The 14,188-nt window shown below is 40.1% G+C and overlaps 1 protein-coding gene across 1 annotated transcript; it reads right to left on the bottom strand.

The window, feature by feature from the left end:
- Window positions 1-7,062: 7,062 nt before the first annotated feature.
- LOC139182653 (retinoblastoma-binding protein 5-like) lies at window positions 7,063-9,684 on the bottom strand. Its single transcript, XM_070787411.1, is given in 2 exon segments — window positions 7,063-8,005; window positions 8,120-9,684. Coding segments are annotated over 2 exon segments (1,482 nt in total). The 5' UTR covers window positions 9,573-9,684; the 3' UTR covers window positions 7,063-7,976.
- Between the last annotated feature and the right edge of the window lie 4,504 nt (window positions 9,685-14,188).

Below are 14,188 nucleotides of genomic sequence, written 5' to 3'. Positions count from 1 at the left end.
CTGCCTTACTGCCCATATACTACATAAACTCACATATGACATCTATTTTGTGCAAATCCTAGAAAGTTGGGCATTTCCCACCCCCTGCCCCTGTCTGCAGTTCCTCTCATAACAGGAACTGGCATCAATTTCCTTCTTAGGAAACTATCAGCGTCTAAACCTTTGCCACATCATCTCTGATTTCCTTCTTTCAACTTTATAATCAAACTTCCTTAGATTTGGTTAGCAAATCAATCTTACTGTCCCCAGTAAGCTTGATTTCTTCATTATTAACCTCAATATTTAAAGTCAAGTTTTTGGAATTGACACAAAGCAACATTTTTTTTTTTTTCTTTCTTTCTCTCAGGATCATTCAATTGAAAGCCAAACATGACTCTCAAGAACATTCTCTTTATCAAAGAATAATGAAAACCACCTTTATCATTTTTTAACCTAAAAAAGGAACCCTGAACAAATTCCATGTGAGATTATTGGATAACATTATTCTGCTTAGTGCACTGCTACCAAAGTCTAGAGCATGTAAAATAAAAATAGTAACTCTGTAAAGGGGGAAGCTGTAAGGCTCCACTTTAATCAAGTGGGAAAGGCATATCCATAAATGTGTGGGTTTATCCCTGGACTTTCTATTTGGTTCCATTGATTTTTTTTATTTCTATTTTTTTGCCAGTACCACACAGTCTTAATAAGTGTGGCTTTGTAGTATAGTGTGAAGTTGGAAAGGTTTATTTCTCCACTTTCATTCTTTCTCAAGTTTGCTTTGTATTAATTTCTTTTGTGTTTCCATGCACAATGTGAAATTATTTAGCAAACAGAATCTAACAACATATGTAAAAGATCATATATCATGATCAAGTGGGCTTTTCCAGAGATGCAAGAATTCTTCAATATTTGTAAATCAATCAGTGTGATACACCATATTAACAAATTGAAAGATAAAAACCACATGGTTATTACAATAGATGCAGAGAAAGCCTTTGACAAAATTCAACACCCATTTATGATTAAAAAAAAAAAAAAAAAGGGAAAAGCTCTCCAGAAAGTAGGCATAGAAGAAACATACCTCAACATAATGAAAGCCACATATGACAAACCCACAGCAAACATTATCCTCAATGGCACAAAATTTGAAAACCTTTACTCTAAAATCTGGAACAAGGGTGCCCACTCTCACCACTGCTATTCAACTTAGTTTTGGAAGTCCTAGAGACAGCGATCAAAGAATAAAAATAAATAATAAGGAGTCCATGTTGAAAATGAAGAAATAAAACTCTCACTGTTTGCAGATGACGTGACCTACAAAGAAAACCCTAAAGATGCCACCAGAATTTTACTAGAGCTAATCAATGAATATAGTAGAGTTGGAAGATATAAAATTAATACAGAGAAATTCTGTATGCTAGCAATGAAAAATCAGGAAGAGCTATTAAGAAAACAACCCCATTCACCATTGCAATGAAAAGAACAGAATACTTAGGAATAAATTTACCTAAGTGACAAAAGACGTGTATACAAAACTATGAAACACTGATGGAAGAAATAAAAAATGACACAAATAGATCGAGAAACATACCATGTTCTTGGAAGAACACGTCACTGATTGGAAGAATCAATATAGCAAAAATGAGTATACTACCCAAAGCAATCTATAGATTCAAAGAAATCACTCTTGAGTTATTAATTTTAATAAATATACTTTGATTGTGTAATACATTAACTTTAAGGAAAGCTGGGTGAAGTATTTGCATGCATGTTTGCTCAGTTACTGAGTCATTTCCAACTCGCTGCGACTCCATGGACTGTACCCTGCCAGGCTCCTCTGTCCATGTAATTTTCCAGGCTAGAATACTGGAATGAGTTGTCATTTCTTCCTTCAGGATCTTCTCAACCCAGGGATTGAACCCATGTCTCCTGTGTCTTCTGCATTGCAGACGTGTTCTTTATCTCTGAGCCTCTGGGTAAGCCCAAAGAATTTACAGGACTTGGCTATTTTGGCAAGTCATGAATCCAAAATTGTTTCAAAATGAAAATGTTTAATATAAGTCAATTTAAACATGATGTTTCTAGAACTGAATTTTCACATTTTCACTTGATATATCTCATAGGTACCTGAATTAAGCATAGCCCTGAACAAAGCTCTTTGATTTCCTCCAGAATTAGATGCTGTACAGATAAACTCATTTTTTAAATCTAACTTATTCATCTCATAGCTTTGTAAACTGCATTTTGTCAGTTTTAATTCCATTGTGTGTCTGTTTCCTTCATAGCACCCTTTTCCTTGTTTCAACCATTAAATGTTAGCTATCTATGGGGATCTCTCTTACACTATTCTGTTTCTCTTACTCTACATATAACTCTTGGGGTAAATTTGTTTTCACTCATGAGATGAAGCCATGCATCACAATGATGAATCTCAATCTTATCTGTTGAACGTGTATGATTAACTGCTCTGCACCTACAAGGAACACTTTAACTTACTAAATCCAGAGGAATTCAGCATCATTCCTTGAAATGGATACTGAACCTGTGATTTCTGTTCCCATGATTGACTTCTTAACATCTCAAAGATAAATCAGTATATGATTACACAGTATTTCCTCCATTTACTCTCACTATAACTCACCACATTTTAATGATTATAACCATACCTCTTAAAAGTATTTCAATGTAGTCCTGCCTCTCATCCCCAGAGTTCCCTCTCTGGTAGTATTTAGCTAGTCTTTGAATTATGATTCTCACAGTAAGGGGCCCCTCCAATGGTTACCAATTTCCATTCAACAATACAATACACCTCACTGATCTCTTTGAAATATAAATCAAATCATAGTATAATTCTGATAAGCTACTCTGTTGCTGAGAATGCTCCAATGGTTCTCCATAAGACCAGCCCAGCACTGCTTGTGATCCAATTCTCATGTCAGACAGCAGGATGAGTTATATCCTTTCAATTCAAGAAAGAATATAATTAATAGAATTGGTCATTTTTAATGTTGATGATTAAGACTAGATACAGATAAAATAGTTCTTAACAAGTGGTCCTTTTATCCTCAATCTATGCTACTATAAAAAAGGTTGCACTTCGTTGGGGACTTGAGTCAAATATGTTTGGGATTATCAACTGAAAAGAATGGGTATGAATACAGAGAAATTATAAATAGATAAGTATGGCCAACTGAGATTGGGGGTTCAAGAATTTGCAGTAGCCAAACTCTGAGTTTTTATTCCAGTTTCTCCATAAACATTTAGCTATTGGAAAACATATGTCATGAATCATCAGAAGTGGTAAGGATATCAGCTTATGAAAGAACAATTTGTGGAGGACGAAAGTGAAAAAAAAAATCACAAATGCAATGAAGTGGGCGTCTTGATGAATCCCTGGAGCACACTGAAATCCTTGGGAATTTAAGATCAAAGAGGTGGAACAGGATAGAATAACAAGATCAATAAAGTGGGTAAGGAAATGAGTTTGTGAAGTACAGCCTAATTAATTCTGAAAGCTGGAGATGTTGAATATTTAGGTCAACAAAGATACTCAGTTTTCATTCCAAAGGTCAGTTTTCATTCCAACCCCAAAGAAAGGCAAAGGCAAAGAATGTTCAAACTACTGCACAATTGTATCTACTGTATCTAAAACGCTAGCAAAATAATGTTCAAATTAACCAAGTAAAGCTTCAAAAGTATGTGAACTGAGAATTTCCAGGTGTTCAAGTTGGGTTTAGAAAAGACAGAGGGACAACAGATCAAATTGCCAACATCTGGTGGATCATAGAAAAAGCAAGAGAGTTCCAGAGAAATATCTACTTCTGCTTTCTTGACTACACCAAATACTTTGAATGTGTGGACCACAACGAACTGGAAAATTCTTAAAGAGTTAGGAATTCTTTAATTCCCTTTAATTCCCACCTGACCTGCCTCTTGAGAAACCTGTATGTGGGTCAAGAAGCAACAATTAGAACAGAATATGGAATAACAGACTGGTTCCAAATTGAGAAAGGAGTACATCAAAGCTGTATATTGTCACCCTCCTTATTTAACTTATATGCAGAGTACATCAGGTGAAATGCTGGGGTAGATGAAGCACATGCTCGAATCAAGATTGCTGGGAGAAACACAAACAATCTCAGATATGCAGATGACACCACCCTTATGGCAGAAAGCAAAGAGGAACTGAAGAGCCTCTTGATGAAAGTGAAAGAGGAGAGTGGAAAAAAAAAAAAAAACTGCCTTAAAACTCAACATTCAGAAAATGAAGATAGTGGCATCCAATTCCAGCACTTCATGGCAAATAGATGGGGAAACAATGGAAACATTGGCTGACTTTATTTTGGGGGCCTCCAAAATCACTGCAGATGGTGACTTCACCCATGAAATTAAAAGGTGCTTGCTCTTTGGGAGAAAAGCTATGACTGACCTAGACAGCATATTAAAAAGCAGTGACCTTTGCTGAAAAAGGTCTGTCTAGTCAAAGCTATGATTTTTCCAGTAGTCATGTATGGATGTGATAGTTGGTCCACAAAGAAAGCTGAGCAGCAAATAATTGATGTTTTTGAACTGTGGTGTTGGAGATGACTCTTGAGAGTCCTTTGGACAGGAAGAAGACCCAACCAGCTCATCCTAAAGGAAATCAGTCCTGAATATTCATTGGAAAGATTGATGCTGAAGCTATAACTCCAATACTTTGGCCACCTGCTCTGTAGAACTGACTCATTGGGAAAGATCCGGATGCTGGTAATGATTGAAGGTGGGAGGAGAAGGGGATGACAGAGGGTGAGATGGTTGGATGGCATCACCAACTCAATGGACATGAGTTTGAGTAAACTCCGGGAATTGGTGATGGACAGGGAGGCCTGGTGTGTGGCAGTCCATGGGGTTGAAGAGTCAGACATGTCTGAGAGACTGAACTGAACTGAAGGTTATTCAAGAATAGAAGTTGAGAAGAAAACTATGGATACAAGAAAATCACCAAGAAAATAAAAGGGTGTTGGGACAAGGGAAAAACAATGGGCTATGTAGGAAGCTGATTTTTCTGCATGAGCACTGTCTGATTAAACGACAACTGGGCCAGGGACCACTTGGTTGATGGCAGTCCTACTTCCTAAACAGGTGGTACATGGAGTGTCAGAGAAGGCAGCTTCCTTTAAAGTAAAGTGTCAGTGAAAATAACATTTCTTGTGAGGTAAAGGGATATGTTCAGTATTTGCTAGAGGTGAAAGGTGAGACAAGTTAGTGGACAGTATAATGAACCTTCCAGAGAACATATCCTGGAGACAGTTCCATGTGCACTTGAGAAGAAGGTATATTCTGCATTTGGATGGAATTTCCTGAAGATATCAATGAGATCCATCTTGTCTAATGTATCATTTAAGACTTGTGTTTCATTATTAATTTTCTGTTTTGATGAACTGTCCATTGATGTAAGTGGGGTGTTAAAGTCGCCTAGTATTAATCTGTTACTGCCAATATATCCCTTTATGTTAGTTTTTGTCTTATGTACTGAGGTGCTCCTATGTTGGGTGCACAGGTATTTACATTGGTTATGTTTTCCTCTTGGATTTATCCCTTGATCATTATGTTGTGCCCTTCCTTATCTCTTGTAATACTCTTTATTTTAAGATCTACTTTTTCTGATATGAGGATTGCTACTCCAGCTTTCTTTTGCTTTCAATTTGCAAGGAATATACTCTTCTATACTTTCATTTTCAGTTTTCATATGTCTAGGTCTTAAGTGGATTTCTTGTAGACAGAATATATATGGGTCTTGCTTTTGTTCAGCCTAGTCTGTGTTTTTGGTCAGAGCATTTACTCCATTTATGTTTAAAATGATTATTGATATATATGTTCCTATTACCATTTTCTTAATTGTTTGGGGTTTGTTTTTGTAGATTTTTTTTTTCTCTCTTGTACTTTCTGACTATCTAAGTCTGTTTAACATTTGCTATAAAGCTGGTTTAGTGGTACTGAATTCTCATAACTTTTTTTTTTTTTTTTAATAAACATCCGATTTTATTTACAAAGCATTAAAGCTTCAGCAAGAAGTACCCGAGGCTAAGTCTCCTCTCATACAAAACTACAGGACATTAAAAAACGCCGAGGGGAGGGGAGGGTGACAGAAGGGAAAAAAGAATATGCATATATTGTACAAATCGAGAGAATCAAACTGAAACGGACACAAGGTTTCAGGAGCTGCAAACAATTCCAGAAGCATAAATAATTATTAGGAGCTGCTACCAGACACCCTGGCAGGGCTGACGTTGATTTTCTCAGGAGCCAGTTTAGGAGGCGGACAGAGGCTGAACACCCAAATGCTCAGGCAGAGGACACCCGGCTACTTTGCAGAAATAAGGCAGAGGCCGCCTGTATCACACAGTTTGCATACTGCTGCAGTGTACAGTAGAGAGAGAAATGAAATGGAAATAATGTCCGCAAAACAAAAACATGCCTAGTGACCCACCTACCAATCTCAACCGCTGGTCTGATATGAAATAGGAAATGAAATTCACAAAAGGAGCATCTGAGGAAAAGACAGTGGCATCTAAAAATATAGACATTTGGCCACTGGTTCAGGGAGAGCTCTTCAACTACTGAACATTTTGGTTCTAGAGACGGAATGGAAGAGACTCTTGCTGATGTGTTCTACTTTGATTTCTATGCTAAAATCCAAAAAGCAATCAACTTGTTTGGCTACCTATTGAAGCAACCACCAACCAACAGAGATTTCCCAATAAGCACAGTGTTTAACTCTCCTTTGAAAATACCGTGAAAATGATGATCCAGACTGAGCACTTCCAGTTAGCTCAAGCTCTACTCAGAGGGGCTAGAGAGCCTTCTGCACACCTCGTTTCTTCACTCTGGATTTTCAGAGAATTTCAAACACCTGGGGGACACAGCCATCCAATCTGCTAGTTTTTATACAAAGAACAGCAAAAGCAAAAATTAAAAAATTTTAAAAGCTAAGCAACCTTTCACAGAAAGGAAGTGACTGGAAACACGTAGGAAGGAAAAGGAGCGTGGGGAAACACGATGACTGATGGGAAGGACAGATGTCCACAAGCAATGATAAAAAAAAAAGGTTCCTTGATTTTTTATTTGAATTGTGTTGTTGCTGCTTTGATTATGGACGGTTTTATTTAGTCCTTGCATAGATTCCCCCACCCCAGTATAAAATAAGCTTGTTCAGAGACACCCCGGTTTGTTTTTGTCTCTGGAAGCCCGTACAGGTAAAGCAATATAAACTACTAATGATTCTTTGCTGGAGACCAAATGAAACTAGCTATCTTCATAAACCATGATTGAATGAACCAATACTGGAGAGAAACATGCAATGAGAAGAAAACCAAGAAAAACCCTGACCGTCTTACAGCCCAGCTTGAGCAAAATGTTACAGAATGTTAAAAAGAGGGGGCCTTTCCTATCTCTCTCTCAGAAAATCTGAAATCTCCAAGCACTTTCTTTTCTGCCCATCCTTTGTAACAGACTATGGAAATATAGGAGGCATCTGGTGAGTAGGTAACTTTAAAATGGAAGAAAGAATGTGCAAACCGAAGTTTTTTCTAGGATACAGGCAGCAAAATTTCAGGTAAAAGTAAGTCACTCAAGGACATGCACTGAGGAGCGAAGGCAAGTAGGAGATGGGAAGTGAGAAGCCGAAACGGTGCTGGGTACAGGGAAGACAGACGAGCAGACCAGCAATCTCCTCCAGCAACATAACGAGCATTTTTAAAGAGTCAAAACTCCTGTTTGATGTCTTCACAAATCCTCATTCCTGAGAGTCTATTTGGACTTATGCTTGAAAGGGAAGGGACATATACTCTTCTTCCATAATTCACTTCTTCATTCAAACATAAAATTCACTCCTTCCACCTCCTGGGTGGAAGACAGAGGCCTTTGTTTTAAATTAAAGTCAATCTCAGATGACTGACCACAGTGTCCAGAGGCCACATGATGGCAAAGTAGGGAAGAATGAAGAACTTCAAGGGTCTTCATAACAGTTCTGAGATTGCTCCTCCTGCTGTCAAGGGCTGGCTGAGCTCCGCCTGCACTTTACCCTTCGCTGATCCTTCCAGAGGTAAACCTCTGTCCCCTTTGTAGAGTTTCGGTTTAAATGGAGAATCTTTCTCTTTACCTTTTGATCCTTTAGGCTGGCCTGCTTGCTTCTTCTTGGATTTGCCATCCCCCTTCACACCCAGTAGTGGATGGACTTCATCATTTGGTACTCCTTGCAGTTCAATATTGGTTGTTTTGGGTTTCTTCTTAGGTGGCTGGGACCCGTCTGCTGAAGACTGCCTCTTCTTCTCTGAGCTAGCCCCTTCGTCCATCAGGGAGGTTTGGACTGCATCCGGTGGGGGGCCATAAGGATTTTCTTCTGGGTCTTCTACCTCAGGGGCAATGGGTAAATATAATAGAGCCTTTGAATCTTCCAGTTCTTCATCACTTCATCACTTCATGACATCTACTTCCTCGTCCTCTGCGGCATCAGCCCCTGTCTGTTCAGGCTCACTCTTATCTTCATCTTCAATATCAAACTCTGATTCCCTTTCTTCATATTCTACATTTTCATCCAATTCTTTGAAGTCTGGCGCAAATGCACTCCAGTTTTCTACTTGATTTTGTGCCCAGATAGATACCACTCCACTAGAAATGGACGCTATGATGGGTCGAACAGGATGCCAAGCTACATCCAGGAGGAGCTCTCCTCTGGTCCCATGGACAATCTTTACCAGGTTGCCAATGCTCTTCTCCCAGATGTACAGGGCATGCTGCCGGGCTGACCCTGCCACTATGTACTCCCCATCCCCAGAGAAACAGCATTTCTTCCACGGGGTCCTATTCACCAAGTCCTGCAATTTCTGCATGGGTTCAGGCTCTCCATCTCTTCTACAGGTTAAGATTTCTCTACCGTCATAAACTCTGATTATTCGATCCGCTGTGTTAATTAAAAAGCAACTCCCCTTCCGGGCAAACTCTATTGACTTAATGGCTGTGGTATTGCTTGTTCCAGTTGTTACTCTGAAGGAAGCAACAAGATCCTGAGAATCGGTTTTTAGGACCAAAATCTTGCCTTTTGCATTTCCTGTATAGATATATTCTCCTCGCCTATCAAAAGATGCAACCACGTTCAAATCGGAGTCATCGTCTACGGGCAGAACGACATGTTTGGAATCTGAAAGGGTCAACATGACAGGAGCAGATTTCATGGGACACACGAGAACCTTGTTCTGATCTCGCGGATGATACTGGACTTTTAAGATGGGTGAAGGGAATCGAAACCTCTGGTCGCAGTCGCCTGACAGGACATCCCACTGTGACACTATGTTATCAGTGGACGCGCTCACGAGCTTATGACCATCTCGACTCCAGCATAAAGAACAGACAGGATGAATGTGTGCACTAATTATTTTAGCAATGCCTCTCGTCAAGAAATCCCAGATGACGATTCGACCGTCATTGCAGCCGACTGCAAGCAGCGTGCCCCACCTGTTAAAGGTGCAAGTCAGGGCCATGCTGATACAATCCAAAGTTCCATCAGCTTCCTCTGGATAATTCTGCCCAAAGGACTCCAGCAACTCGAGGTTCATGCCTGAGGACTCCGGCCGCCCGGCCTCGGCTCAGCGACGACACCCGCGCCCGCACCCGCCCGCGAAGCCCGCGTCCGAGTTGGGGGCGCCGCACAGCGCCGGCGCAGGCCCCGGAGACCTGAATTCTCATAACTTTTGATTGTCTTAAAAGCCTTTGGTTTCACTATTAATTTTGAAAAAGGTCCTTCCAGTTAGAGTAATCTTGGTTGTAGATTTTTCCTTTTCAGTACTTTAAATACATCCTGCCAATCCCTCCTTGTCTGCTGAGTTGATGTTGAAAGATCAGCTGTTAAACAAATGGGGTTTCCTTTGTATGCTACTTGTTGCTTTTCCCTTACTGCTTTTAATATTCTTTCTTTGTGTTTATTCTTTGTTAGTTTGATTAGTCTGGAGACAGAAATCGCAACCCACTCCAGTATTCTTGCCTAGAGAATCCTGTGGACAGAGGAGCCTGGTGGGCTGCTGTGCATAGGGTTGCACAGAGTCAGACACGACTGAAGCGACATAGCATGCATGCATTGGAGAAGGAAATGGCAACCCACTCCAGTTTTCTTGCCTGGAGAATCCCAGGGATGGAGAAGCCTGGTGGGCTGCTGTCTATGGAGTTGCACAGAGTCAGACACAGCTGAATAGACTTAGCAGCAACAGCAGCAGTTTGATTAGTATGTGTCTTGGTGTGTTTCTCCTTGGGTTTATCCTGTATGGGAATCTTTGTGTCTCTTGGACTTGGTTGACTCTTTTCTTTTCCATGTTGTGGAAATTTCAAAAATTTTCTCAAACTCTTTGTTTTTCTCTTCTTCTTCTGGGACCCCTACAATTCAAATATTGGCACCAAGTGTACAGGGACACGGAATGCCTCAGCTGCTGGAATTATGGCACTATCAGAGTCTTTTTCCAAACCTCTGGTAGCTGGCAATCAGAAAGCCTCTTTGGCCAGTCTTTCTCCGTAGTTCCACCCGTTCAGGCCTTAGAGGGCTCCCTTGTCTGGGATCCTTCTCTCTTGTTTGGTGCATCAGTCACATAAAGGGACCCCTCCCCACCCCCCACCGGCTGGAGTCCTACTCTGTAAATTGGCACATCAGGCAGTTAAATGGACTGAGTGGGGTCCTACTCTGTAGTTTGGTGCATCAGGTGCCTGATAGGCCAGACTCTCTATTGTTCAGCTGTCAATGCTGGCATGTGGGGAGAGAGAGGCTATGGTGATGGCTTCACCCACTATGCATGACTCAGCAGTATCACCTTGCTTCCATGGCTGCCTGGCTTCCTTTCATAGGCATTTCCCATCACAATCTCCTTCTTCATGTTCCCTTGGTCCATCTCTCTTCAGTCAATGGCAGCCCTCTCTCCAGGATTGTGCCAAAATCCCCTCCAGCTCCCAGTTGCTGCACCTTCTAGGGTAACTGTGTCCCTGTCCAAGGTACATTTGGCTGTGGCAAGGACTGTCTGATTCTCATTCCATTTAGGCTGCCACAGATCAGTTGTATCATTCTCATCCTTTAATGTTTCTCTTCTGACCCAGATAATTGTCCCTATGTGCAGATCAGACCCCTGCTTCAGTTCCCCAACCCACCGAAGGCTGGTCCAGTCCTACTAACAAACATTCCCGTTTATCCCCCTATTTCCTTCATCCTACTGAGTTTTGCATGGTTTTATATATTATTTTCCTGTGGTCAGGTACTCCAGTCTGCTCTCAGCTGGTTTTCTGCAAGCACTTCTGTGTCTGAAGTTGTATTCCTGATGTATCCGTGGAGAGAGATACACTCCACATCCACCTACCCCTCTGTCATCTGTTCTCCACTATTGGTGTTTTGCCTTTTGTTTTTCTTTAAAAGTGTAGAGTAGTTCACAGAATTGTTACCTGTATGTGAAAGAAACCTCCTGGAAAGCTTCCCCCCACCCTCTTTCTCATATGTTGTAGATCATTATCCATTTAATGATAATTGTTCTTCCATTATAACATGAAGCCATCTGTTCAATTTCTATACAGATCACTAAAAATATCACAATGATAATAAAAGTCAAACACATTTTGGTAATGCAGAGCTACTGCAAATTTCAATTCAAGTGTGTATGTGTGTGCATGTGTGTGTTATCATTTTGTAAGGCTATTAAGGGTGAAGAAATTCTCTTCCTAGTGTACCATGTGACACTGAGTTCTATACTACTGTTAAAAGAACCCACATATGAGGTAAAAGGCCAGAACAAGCATTTAACGAGTTGCCCAAAGATCTAAAACTGCTGTTAAATGGGTGTGAACATTAGCATTTGGTGGCAAAAAAAATTAGAACCTGAATTGTTGAAAGAATATTGAAATAGAAGGCCACAGAAGGACAGATAACATTTGAGGAATATCTCCCAGAGACATGTGTGATCTCTGAAAGTGACAAAGCAATCCATTACATATAGGGACTAGTACAATCACCAGGATTGAATCCAAGAGATAAAATTCCTTAAGAAAGCATCCTGTAAGTCCATGGATTGTAATATTGGCAGAAAAGTGTTCATTTCAATCATAACAAAATGCTGCTGCTTTTATGATAGAGCTGTCTATACCCAACTTTATGGTTTGATGGTTCAGATGATTCTTAGTTCATTTTGAGCAGTCCAGGCTGAATGGTAACTTGGTGGCCCATAGATGAGCAGTTACTTTCCATTAAGGCTCAGTACCCAATATATATATATATATGTATTTTTTTTTTATCAAAAAGAAGGTAGTTTTCTGACATGAAGGCATGTATTTGCCTCAGAATCTTAATGTCTTGCACTATGATTCACTTGCAGGATCTACCAAAGCCCACAAACAGAATCTCTACCAGGGACCCTTCAAGCACCATTGAGTCTGTTGGATCAGTTGGTAGTCTAGACCTCTGACAGAGCCTCCTCTTGTTCCAAAATGACCCCATTCAAAGCTAGCAAGTTTTAGATCACCCAGTCAATGGGTGGAGTAGCACATTATTAGAAATTATGCTCTTAATTCATAGTAGGAGGGGCTCAGATGCAAAAACGCATCCTTGATCTCAGAAGGAAAATTTCATGCTCCATACCACTGGATCCCTAGAATGTCACTGAACTCCTCTAAAATGTTTTCAAATCTTTTTCCACCCTCTCATATGCAGATATATTACCAGCAAGTCTAGAGCAATTACCATTTCTTGTTCATGAAGACCATTCAGTATAATGTGATCAATGTAATGGATAGTGTGATTCCATATGGAAGGAAAAGGGAATCAGGTCCCTGCAGACTAAATTAAGGTGAAACAGGCATGACACAAGTTTAAGTTGAAAATCTGAAACCCTGGCATCATTCTTTTTTCCCTCCTTGTTCTAGTGTAGTTAGAAGCAACCAGTCAATTTCATAACACTCATTATTTTGACAGACTTGCCCCAATATGTTTTCAACTAGAACCTTGGTTTTTTAAAAATATTTGCTTAGGACTACATAATGGTGATATTTTTTTTTTATCTTTATTGCCACATCATGCCATAGAATTTTAGTGCTTTATTTATGACTGGGAATAGGTTATAAAGACATTTATGTTAAAGAATTGGCTCCCTCGATTGTAGGAGCTGTCAAGTCTAAAATCTGTAAAAAAGTTGATAAGGTAGAGACTCAAGCATACTTTAATCTGTATTTAAAACAAAATCTCTTCAGGAAACTTTTTGAGGCCTTCAACTTATTTAGGAAACCCACTCACATTTTCTGAGGTAACTGCCTTACTTTAAATCAATCTATTATTAATGCTTCCCAGGTGGCACTAATAGTAAAGAACCTGCCTACTAATGCAGGAGACATAAGAGATGTGGGTTTGATCCCTGGTCAGGAAGATCCCCTGGAGGAGGGCATGACAACCCACTCAAGTGTTCTCATCTGGAGGATCCCATGGACAGAGGAGCCTGGCAGGATACAGTCCACAGGGTCACAAAGAGTTGGACACAACTAAATGACTTGTCTCGCACACAGGCACATTATGGATGCTAACTACTAGTGCAAAATACTTTCACAGGAAAAAAATGCCTCAATGTTTGCTTAAATAACTAGATGCTCAGCCTAGCCATGATATATGAAAATAAAAATAAGCCATCACCTGGGCTTTTCCAAATCCTCCTCAATTTTGACAATTCACTAGAAAGATTTCAGAGAACTCACTGAGAGTGATCATACTCATGGTTACAGTTTATCATGGGGAAAAGAGGCATATTAAATCAGTCAGAGAGGAAGCACTGAATGTGTTCCCATGGAGTCAGGATGAATTCCTTGTCTCCAAGGGACACTGCACATGAAGTGCTGCTCTGAGGAGTGCTGAGCCTCACTGTAAGGGTTTTTTTTTTTTTTTTTTTTTTTCCTGAGGCTGCACTTTGTAGATATAATTGATTGGTTGCACACATGGTTGATCTGTCTCAAGATTGGCTGGAGACCCAGTCCTCTACCTAGGTACTTCCTTATTCTAAATCACACTGTTGCTATATGGGTGTCCATGGCTCCAACACAAAGATTACCACCCAGGAACTGGGGCCAAAGGGCAGACGCTTTGTTAAAATAAAGATGTTTCTAGTCACTGTGAGTTTTTCTGGTGTTAGTTTAGCTTCTGCTTTAGGGTTCAGAATATAGGTACCTA

Source organism: Bos indicus, chromosome 4 (assembly GCF_029378745.1).
Source record: "Bos indicus isolate NIAB-ARS_2022 breed Sahiwal x Tharparkar chromosome 4, NIAB-ARS_B.indTharparkar_mat_pri_1.0, whole genome shotgun sequence".
Lineage (NCBI taxonomy): Eukaryota > Metazoa > Chordata > Mammalia > Artiodactyla > Bovidae > Bos > Bos indicus.
The sequence above is the reverse complement of the archived record's forward strand: the minus strand, read 5'-3'. Positions and strand labels throughout refer to the sequence as shown.